At 38.2% G+C, this 10580-nt stretch overlaps 1 protein-coding gene across 1 annotated transcript; it reads right to left on the bottom strand.

Annotated features, from left to right (window-relative positions):
- Window positions 1-725: 725 nt before the first annotated feature.
- On the bottom strand, window positions 726-7927 carry LOC128236816 (2'-5'-oligoadenylate synthase 1-like). The gene is made up of 5 exons (XM_052951928.1): window positions 7658-7927; window positions 4113-4371; window positions 3607-3773; window positions 2936-3135; window positions 726-1442 (listed from the first exon to the last, which is right to left on the bottom strand). Exons 1-5 carry the CDS (start codon window positions 7823-7825, stop codon window positions 1280-1282), a joined length of 957 nt encoding a protein of 318 aa, XP_052807888.1. The 5' UTR covers window positions 7826-7927; the 3' UTR covers window positions 726-1279.
- Window positions 7928-10580: the final 2653 nt, after the last annotated feature.

Consider the following 10580-nt stretch of genomic DNA (forward strand, 5'->3'; position numbering starts at 1 on the left):
CCCGTTCTCACAGCCAAAATAATTTAATTGGTTTGAGATGCTGGGGGAGGGGGTCCCCCTTCCAATTTTATTAATATCTAGTTCGAAATGGTGCATGTCGAGCGTATGTAATTACTTTCCTCATCCGATATTAACAATAATAGTAAACTTTGAAGATTTAACGGGGGGGGGGGCTCCAACTCCCTAAAACCGCTATTGCATTTCCATTACTGCATATAAGCTTCTTACAAGGTGGGTAGGGGGTGATGTGGTAAATATGCTGTCCGCAAATGAACTATTTTCGATCTGCGTAATCCCAAATTGACCTTAGCTACGCGCCTGTATGTCATGTGTATTAAACATGTTTTATGATATATTGCTAAGAAATCATTTCGACCGACCATAACCTAAAACCACCAGTGTAATGTACTTAAAACAGTCGTGGACAGATCAAATGATACTCATGCTTCAGTTTGGTTTTAATTGATTTGTTCCATCACATCACAAAATATATGCATGTTGCACTGTCATCTCATTGAAATTCTACTGAATATTGATATTTGTCCAAGTTTTTTTTCCATTTACTACTTGTTTTAATGAAATTTGATTTATTGAATTTATCATCCGAACCTGAGACGCTATTCTAAAGATAAGTAATGACTTTGCACACGTCAAAGGTTACGTTGCACGTGCCCTTGTTTTTGATAATGCGAAATACTAGTGTGGTCGACTCCATAGCATGCACAAAAGATTTACCATTTATTAGACAGTTTAAACAGTTTATTTTAACAATGCATATATAGAAATAATGTCCACGAATATACATATGAAAAATGTATTCATTCACAAGCGGCCAAGAAATCACAACAAAAATCACAATATATAAAAAATAGGAAAATCATTGGACAGAATCCCAAAATCCCAAACAAAAATATTCGTAAATATAAATAATATATAATAATTAATAATCAATAATAAAAAAGAAAGCGATAGCGAAAGGATAGTGTGTTTAAAAGTTGATTTTGTGGATGTACATATTCTAGTCAATTTATGATAGTAATAGAACACATTTCTTAATTTGAAAGTCTAATGAAAAAGCATGGCTAAATTTCTATTTAATTTAACATTATTTGACTGCATTATATGTTTGGTTGTGGCATTAACATATTTTTTTATGAAAAGACATTAATTTACGCCTTATTGGGGGTTACATGCAAGATCTTGACTTTTTGAGTATTGAAATCATCGCAATGATAAAAAGTGTTTTAGTACATGTAGTTGCTACTGTTGTCTGTCAGTTTTACTGCCAACGGTTGCGCGTATTACGAAGCTGACACAGAAGCGGTTTACGTAACCAGGCGCGTGCTTCCATGGCAACGTCTTCCCAGTCCCACGCGGTGTCGAACAGGCCGTGGTACATGTCGTTGTATGGATTGGTCGGGTCCATTATGTACGGCGGGGATCTAAATAAAAATACAACAGATTGGTATTGGCAGATCATCTTAGTTCGTTAGATATGTACATTATGGAAGTTTATGAAGTTTAATTATACGATAATGCGATATTTTTTTCGATGTCATTTGGAATTGTGTTGGCATGTGTGTTGGTTGGTAAAGGAACATCATCTTAGTCAGTTACATTTGTCGCGAACTCCGCGAATACTGTTTTTAAAACATTTATATCTTTGTATAATTGATAGTTCATGTGGAATATTATGTTAAATAATTATAACTTTGATCTTTGGTAGCTAAAAATAACGTATACTGTTTGTATTGCTCCGGTGTATTTTTTCGTCATGCCAGCTGCACTCTCACAGATTGAACGTTTAGACAACTTTTGTTTGTTTTTTTTTGTCTTGGAACGAGCCAATTTTTTCGAAAATGCATGTAAACTAGTTATATAAGACTGCTGACAAAAATTAGATCGCAGATTTTTATATTTAAGTTCAATAATGATGTTGTATGCTGTTGTATGCATTTTTCTTAAACCGTTACTAACGGTTTAAGCCATAAAACATTAATTTTCGAACGGAAATACGAAAATCTGCAATCTGATCTTTTGTCAGCAGTCTTATATCACTGGTTTGCAAATATTTAAGCAAAAATTAACTCATTCCAAGACCAACCTTAAAACAGTTGTCAAAACGGTAAATCTGTGAGAGTTCAGCTTTAATCTTTTTGTTTACTTTATTTGTTTGCACCGTTGAGGTTTTACATAACGGCTCTCACCGGCGCCATTGCTCCGTTAGCATGTACTTCCATGTTTCCCGCAATCCTCCTGCATTTCATGTGTAGTTGGCGGGAATAATTAGTATATAAATCGGCGCGCAAGTTGTACCATAGAGATCATTATAATTGGACCTACCGGACTTACATTTATCAGTTTATATTGGATTAAAAAGGTGTTTAAAATATATATTTGGACTTTTACTAAATATTGGTGGTTATACAGAAATATACCTTTGTGGCTAATTTTGTGTACGAATAAAAGGGAAATTCAAGTAAGAACAAATTCTAAATGTGTTTTGGGGATCTCTCAACTCCGGTGTGGCAAGTTCGGGGCCTAATAAAATGAAACTTCTCCACAACATTATGGAAATGTATGAATTGTTTGATTATACTTTTGTGATGTAATTTGAAATTGTGTTCGAATGAGTGCGGACGTGCATACTGTTTCGCACCTAGGACCAATTAGGCTACGTGCCAGTCAACTGTGGCTATATACAGGGGCGTAGCTAGCCTCTTTTCATGTCGATTCATAATTGTGCTTAGGGGGATTCATTCTGAGGTTTCTGGGGTGTTTTCTTTTGTACTGGAAAATGGATTTTTTTAGGATTATGTAGTCAAGTACGCATACTGCAACTTCCGCTGATTTGCTTAGATTGTTTTTGTCAGAATCATGTGGATTCAGCCGCGTACTCGCGTATAGGCTGCTACGCGCCTGAATTATGAATTACCTTATCCTTAAAAGTCTTGAGGAGTACTTCATCTGATCAGGAAATGTTGCCTTCAGCTGCTGGTGCTCCACCAACAACGTCAGCACCGCGTGCAGAGCATGTGCCATGTTAAAACTTTCCGGTTTGCCAGCTTGGTTCCACGCATGTAAGATAACCAACTCCAGTGTGTATGAACTAGGCCACTTCCTGTTTTTGACTGACTACAATTTCAAACAAAATCTATATAAGAGTTTTTCGGAGAAAAAAATGGTATTCCGGGGTTAGAATGATTCTTCATCTACGGAATAAATTGTTTTCCCTCTTGTGGCGGGGTTCCCATATATATAATATTCACTTTTTTTCTCGTAAAATGTTAGGATTCGCTTGGATGCACACTGTTTTACACATTATTAAACGTTGTATTTATAAAACTACATGTATACACAAATAGTGATGTACACACATGTTTTGTAAAACGCATGGTCTTCGTTATTGGTAACCATTGGCCTGTCCTGTACTGTCCTTGCCCTTCATGGAACAAGTCGCTGCCCTTAATGCACTAGTCAATTGCACCACGCCCCCCCCCCACACCTGGAAGTTAAAAACACGGCCCATTTCCCCGGCTATACCCGGTATACCCCTGACCTGGGGCAGGGGGGGGGTAGTTACAATTGACTGGTGCATAATAATACCTTCATTTTGACGTCCTCCCAGTATTTTATAATGCGAATCAGGTCCTTGACCTTGGCGGGGAGAGCTTTGATGATCTCCACTTGCAGTGGTCCTAAGGTCACGGAATATTCGTGAATATTGGCACCAGGGCGGGACATCTTGTCGTAGATTTCTTTTGGTATAACACCTGGAGGGTACAGATATATAGTTTAAAACAAACACACAGCAATCAAAATCGTAAAACAAAATTACACTATGCGTCTAACCTCGTAACCGCATGTCACCCCCGAGGCAACTATTACTATTATCATTCTTTGCCGAAAATAGCTGAGAGTAATCCGATTGATAATTATACAACAAAAGAAGAAGTAGAAGAAGAAGAAGAAGAAGAAAAAGAAGAAGAAGAAGAAGAAGAAGAAGAAGAAGAAGAAGAAGAAGAAGAAGAAGAAGAAGGAAGAAGAAGGAGAAGGAGAAAAATGTTATTAGTGATATTTCTGCGGTTAATCACCTTAAATAAAATTTATACCGATTTCGAGCAGATCAACAGCTGGAAGAATGTCCACCGACTGTGTGACGCCCCCTCCCGTGAGCTCCACCTGGACGGAGTAACTTGTGACCCTCTCCAGGCGCGCTTCTCCGTATCTCACTAGGTAGGTCTGGAGTTCGGCTAGGAGCGCCTTAATGTCCTTGAGCAAGGCTTCAACGTCGGTGTACGCCGCTAACATCAGCACGAGGTCTATGTCCGACTTTCCACGGACCGCTGTGCCCTTTCCCAATGACCCAGACTAATCGTGGTGTGGAAAAATGCAAATAACTCACAAAACTGTGGATATGAATATAAATAAATAAAAATCCCTATTTCTACACTTATTCTTTTTTACGGTATGCCGGTGTAACGTTGTAAACTGACCCCCATAGAATAATGACCCCCCGGTCATTATTTTATATAGAATAATGACCCCTTTCTATAAAATACTGACACCCCTTATAAAATAATGACCCCCCGATTTTATCTATAAAATATTGACCCCCACCTAACCTATTACTAACATACTCTATGTCATTTCAAGTCACTGTCGTGTTTCTATTGCTTATATTTGTTGTTGTTGTTACTGCTGCTGCTGCTGCTGCTGCTGCTGCTGCTGCTGCGTCTACAGCTGACACAACAGCAGTATATATGACTTAGATATACCTACGTCGTTTTAAGGTTACTATAAACTATTTGTATTTATTTACAAACAATTCTTACTATTTTCCTATTTCTAACTTATTCTTTCTTATCTATTCACTTAAAATAAATGTACTAAGTCTTAAAATTGAGTAATTGAGAACATAGATATTATGGGTAGAATCTTAGCTTACACCAAATTTTATTTAAAGTTAGGGATGAATGTGGACACCGTCCCTCGACAAGCACGTGTTTATGGTTTGAAGAGATTTTGATGGAAAAAACTTGTTATGGGCGGGGTTTGAACCCAGGACCTGTGGATCCGAAGTCCGCCTCCCGTCCTCTTAGTGACATTTTATGAAATTTCCGATTGACAACAGACTTATATCATTTGTTTCCTTTGTCAAGAGCATCCGAATGTTGTTTTTGAAAATAATATAGCGAAAAAAAAGAAGCCATTTTTACTCCAGATACTTCAATTTTTCATTAATTGTTAGTACGAAACAGCCCTTTGCTAAACAAAAAAGGAATATAAAAGATCTGAATCGTACAAAATGAAGGAGAGGTGTCCTTGTATATGAATACCAAATATCAGGGCAATACGATATCTTTACTTTTCGACCATTATTACGTCGACTGACGTCAAAGAAGACAGGCAAGCCACCTTAATACACTCTATTGATCGAATTCCGGTAGCATAACGCATCTTAAAAAAAAACAGCTATATATCGGTTGAGGCCGATGTTGTTGTTGTTGTTGTTGTTATATCCCAGTTTTATGACCCTCCCACCTCTTTACGTGGTGTGGACATACCAGCTTTACATGGTGGAGGAAGGCACCAAAGGGATATTGTGTCTCTACGATGACATTGTGGTGTGGACATAACCAGTTTTACATGGTGAAGGAAGGCACCAAAGGGATATTGTGTCTCTACGATGACATTGTGGTGTGGACATACCAGCTTTACATGGTGGAGGAAGGCACCAAAGGGATATTGTGTCTCTACGATGACATTGTGGTGTGGACATACCAGCTTTACATGGTGGAGGAAGGCACCAAAGGGATATTGTGTCTCTACGATGACATTGTGGTGTGGACATACCAGCTTTACATGGTGGAGGAAGGCACCAAAGGGATATTGTGTCTCTACGATGACATTGTGGTGTGGACATAACCAGCTTTACATGGTGGAGGAAGGCACCAAAGGGATATTGTGTCTCTACGATGACATTGTGGTGTGGACATACCAGCTTTACATGATGGAGGTAGACCCCAGGTGCCTCTCCGGGCAATTTTTAACTGGGTAGAACCACCGACGCTAGCTAGCTGGTTAGCTTCCTCAAGATCTTGACCGTGAGCCTCGGTGGCGCAATGATAGCGCGCTTGCTTATTAAAGCGTATAAGTCTCGCCAAAGGGATATTGTGTCGCCGTATCAAACCTTTGCCAATAGAAACAGATGACCTAATGGAATGGGGATACATAAAGGAATCCTTTTGCAACTTGAAACCCCTGCAACTTTCAAGGTACACGGTAGAACAAACTTAGAACATAGATCACGAAACCCTTGCTTTAAAGGTGCATGACTTTTTGGTTAGAACATGGTATAGATCTAAATCATTTTGTTACCTATAAAGGTATCATGCTTCAAGTATTTCAACAGGCGTAAGTTTTATTTTCCAAGATTTTTCCAAGATTCGTTGAGGTAGTACCTTTAAGAGCCTAGTAACTTTGTGACATCGCATAATGTAACGCATACATGTATATAATTATTAATTTACCTTCTGTACAATGTAGTGTAAGCATTCTAGAACTTATAGTAACGGTAATTTTGTCAGAAATTTTAGAAGAAACATCATTTTGTTATTGCATCCTACATGCTGCACTAATTTCGTTATAGCATTGGTTCGCGGGCTCATTACGAAAAAATGCTATTGAAGGTAAACTAGTTCATTTTCTGGAGTGCAAGAATGTAAAAAGGCAATTCATACGTGGAAAAGCACATTGTTTTATGCCACCCCTGAAAGTGATGTCAAATACCCTTAACCTTCTTTATGTCACCTATATATCACTCATAATATATACCTCCAAAAATAGGCGAAACGGGTGTGGGGTAGCATAGTGGTTTTATTACCTGTGACGCTCCTCGTCGTTAAAAAATTATTCAAATTTCAGTATATTGTTGAAGAGACATCCTTTTTGGATTTAGGGTATTTGTGTCACTTCTCAGGCGTTTTTAAGTAGTAAACGTAAACAATTATATCAATATAAGCCATAAAATATGCGTATCGGTTGTGGGGAAGTCCCATGTTTTATGACCTGTGACGCCCATGACAATAAGATGTTGTTCGAATTTAAGGGCCACAACTCCCGAACAGGTGGAGCAAATCATTTTTTTCTTTCTGAACAACTAGGCATTGGTAGTAGTAATCCCTATAAGTTTGAATCAATTCCGTCCAATAATGAATGAAGAGTTGCGGTCACAAAAAAATATTGCTCGTACGCAGCACGGACGCACGCACGGACGGGTGTCATTGCCATATTCTCCTCCGATGCCTATAATGTTGTAAGTGTACCTTGGATGGGTTAAGGTTTGGGTTAGGGGGTCGTTATTCTATAGGGGGGCACAATTCTTTGTGAGGGTCATTTTTTTACGTGTGGGGGAGTCATAATATTATGACCCCCCGGTCATAATATTTTGACCGGGGAGTCACTATTCTATATAAAATAATGACCGGGGGGTCATTATTCTATGGGGGTCAGTTTACAACGTTACACCGGCATCGGTCGCGCATTTTCCATTACTCAATTAACTGTTCGTTCGACCGATCATTTGTGCCAGCGATGTAATCGAGTTTTAATTAATAACGGTGTTAATTGATTACAGATGAAATAATTGCCATACCTTAACAACACGACGTGGTCGTAGCCTGCCTGACACGTTGTTCTGCAGGAAGTGGACCAATCTGTCAACGATGGTGTTACAACTGGTTTGAAATACCGTATCCGGTCGCACATATCTGTCTATGAATCCATTCAACTCCCTCTCTGATCCAACAGAGTAAACATCCATTTTAATGTTTCAAATTTTGAAGCTTAATACATGCACAATAACTTATCTGTAACAGCTGTTTTGATATGACATCGAAACTTGTGACTTGAGATAAAGTGTGTGTTTTTTTTCTATTTCTGAAAATAGAAACAGATTCAGGGGTGTAGCAGCATCCTTTCTAAAAATCGTAACAATATGCTTTTTTGCGTTTGGCCATTTACAAACTACATGTTTATAATTATAACTAAGACACATAATATGTATAATGTCGAAAAAAAACGTTATCACAATAAAAATATATACATTCAGCAATGGGCGTGGCATTTGGAACTCCTCGGCCATTTTTATCGAAAACAACCTCGGATGTATGTCGGTACATCTGTTTAAGTAGTTTTGAATTATATCATAATGAAATGTAGTGCTTACGATTTGTATTTTTATCTAAGTAATGTGTAGTGATTGCCAGTGAAGTATTCCCAAGAGTTAAGTCATAAAGTTTAACTGCTAAATAAAATTACTACGCGATCTACTTGCAGCGGACTTAAACGTTCCGCTTTTTGAGTATGTAAACCGTCCAAATACATCCGGGCTTGTTTTCGATAAAAATGGCCGAGGAGCTCCGAATGTGAGCGTGGTTGGCACAATTCAATATAAGATGAGCATTTGATACATGTATATTGGCCCTAGTGGTTAAGACGTCCGCCTACGGAGCGGTAAGTCGTGGGTTCGATTTTGGCCCCCGTCATACCGAAAGACGTAAACAGTTGGTACAAGTAGCTTCCTTGTCTGGCGCTCGGCATTTAAGGGGTAGTGCTTGGAAAAGTGGTGTACTCAGTACTGGTTCAACCCAGGAACGTTGTATCCCGTGTATCGGTGCTTTACACCGGGCACGTTAAAGAACCAAGAGGCCTCTTCGCAAAGAGCTAGGGTATCTTGTATATCACTCTGTTTCTTCAAGTCTTCCGATGTCTGGATTCGACTGCGAATTGCTGTCACTTCTATCTCATGTCACCTATGGCATTTAAAACACAATTTAAGTCGTGATGGCGTCACGGCGGGGTCGAGCCATAATGCAGCCAATGGACGCGGGCAGACCTTGATTAAATCAAATAAACAAACAAACAACATGTATATTGGCCAAAATACATGTCTCCCATAAAGATTATAAAGCTAAAGTATTGAATTATATTTGCATACAATAGAATATCAATTGTATTCCAATCGAAAAATAAAAAATCGAGACAAAGAAAACACTGTTGAAGTACCATCAACTACATTCGATATGGGATAGCAAGTTAAGCCTACCCTACCTCGTTTAACGCCCGTAAGCTTTTAAATAGATTATAATAGAATTTCAGAAAATGTTTTCCAAACGTTGCTTACCAGTTACTCATTGGAAAGTTCTACCTGGGAAACCAGTTGCAGCTACTTTCGGTTTCAGGGTAGTTAAAATCAGGACAGTATTTAATATGTACATACATATATCTATTTGTTAAGTAAAAATCGGTGATAATTAAAGAGCCCCCCCCCCCTCCACTTAAAGTTGTTACGCCGTATTCAGGGGCTTTATGTAGAGTACATGGAGTGCAAGAGGGCGGTGCACGGTACGCAGGAACTCAAAATTATTCGGTGTACACGTCTATGAAAACATATGCTGGATTCGGGTATAAAGCGAGTAGTCAGTACGCAAGGGGAGGGTGGGGAGGGAATGTTACACACCAAACCAGGCCATTCTCGTTCCCCAGAGTGATGATACTATGCGTACCATCACGTTCGAACCTCTGATGAATGAGAATGGTTAAGGCATGATCGGTAGAAACTGAAGTTGCGTCAATTCGAGGTCCAACGTAAAAAATTTTTTTTTTTCTAAATTCAAGGTTTTATTAGACAAGAAAATATGAAATATAAGTAATTATTCGTATAAAGTAAACTTATTCTCCACGGACCCTAACTGATCGTAGTCTGCATTCTTTTTTACCGATCATAATTTAGCGCAGATAAACGAATAGTAAATACATTTCCCGGCAGCTTCCACGTTTCATGGTCGTGGGTCAGAAGGCAATTGTCGTCTGAAATAATTTGAATACTACTCGATGAAGATCAGCTTTCGTTTAATAATAGCCGAGCGTGTCCCGATTGACCGAGAGGAAATGCACAGATCTCAATTGTTGTAGCTACTGCATGCAGGTCAAGGTCACGCTTGTGACAATGGTAGAAGATCCGTTCCATCTCCAATATTTATCTTAATTTGAATTGGATTGGCCAAGAAGTTCGCCAACATTCAATCGACTTGAAAAGTTCACGACCGACACATTCAGCAAACTTGGTTGATGACCACTTTGAATGATTGACTTGAACATGGTGATCAAACAAAAACGAAGGTGAAAACATTAATATGTGAAGGTATATAATTCATCGATCTGAATCGATATATATATTTTGATTAAGAAACGTTCTATATATATATATATATATATATATAGATATATATATACATAGTATATATAGTATATATATATTACTATTCATTAGTATGAATGATATCATAATTATACTTTTTTCAAATAAATAAATATCGGTATTTTGATTAAGAAACGTTCTGACATCAGATATAATAATATTGTTAGAATAAATGTTTTAATGTTGAAGTTGGACCTACGTTAGAATTGTTGATACTTCTATCCTTATTACACATTTTGCTCGCTTCTCTGAATAAGATATAAGATGCTTCAATGGTATTAGGGTCAACCCGATTACAACAGATCGAACTCGATGT

This window comes from Mya arenaria, chromosome 6 (assembly GCF_026914265.1).
Source record: "Mya arenaria isolate MELC-2E11 chromosome 6, ASM2691426v1".
Lineage (NCBI taxonomy): Eukaryota > Metazoa > Mollusca > Bivalvia > Myida > Myidae > Mya > Mya arenaria.

Coding starts and splice junctions, on each gene's coding strand:
- LOC128236816 (XM_052951928.1), bottom strand. CDS start 7,825: ATGGATGTTTACTCTGTTGGATCAGAGAGGGAGTTGAATGGATTCATA. Junction 3,136..3,606: donor GGGAGGACGTCAAAATGAAG/GTATTATTATGC, acceptor TTGAAATTGTAG/TCAGTCAAAAACAGGAAGTG. Junction 1,443..2,935: donor TCAAGACTTTTAAGGATAAG/GTAATTCATAAT, acceptor ATTTTTATTTAG/ATCCCCGCCGTACATAATGG.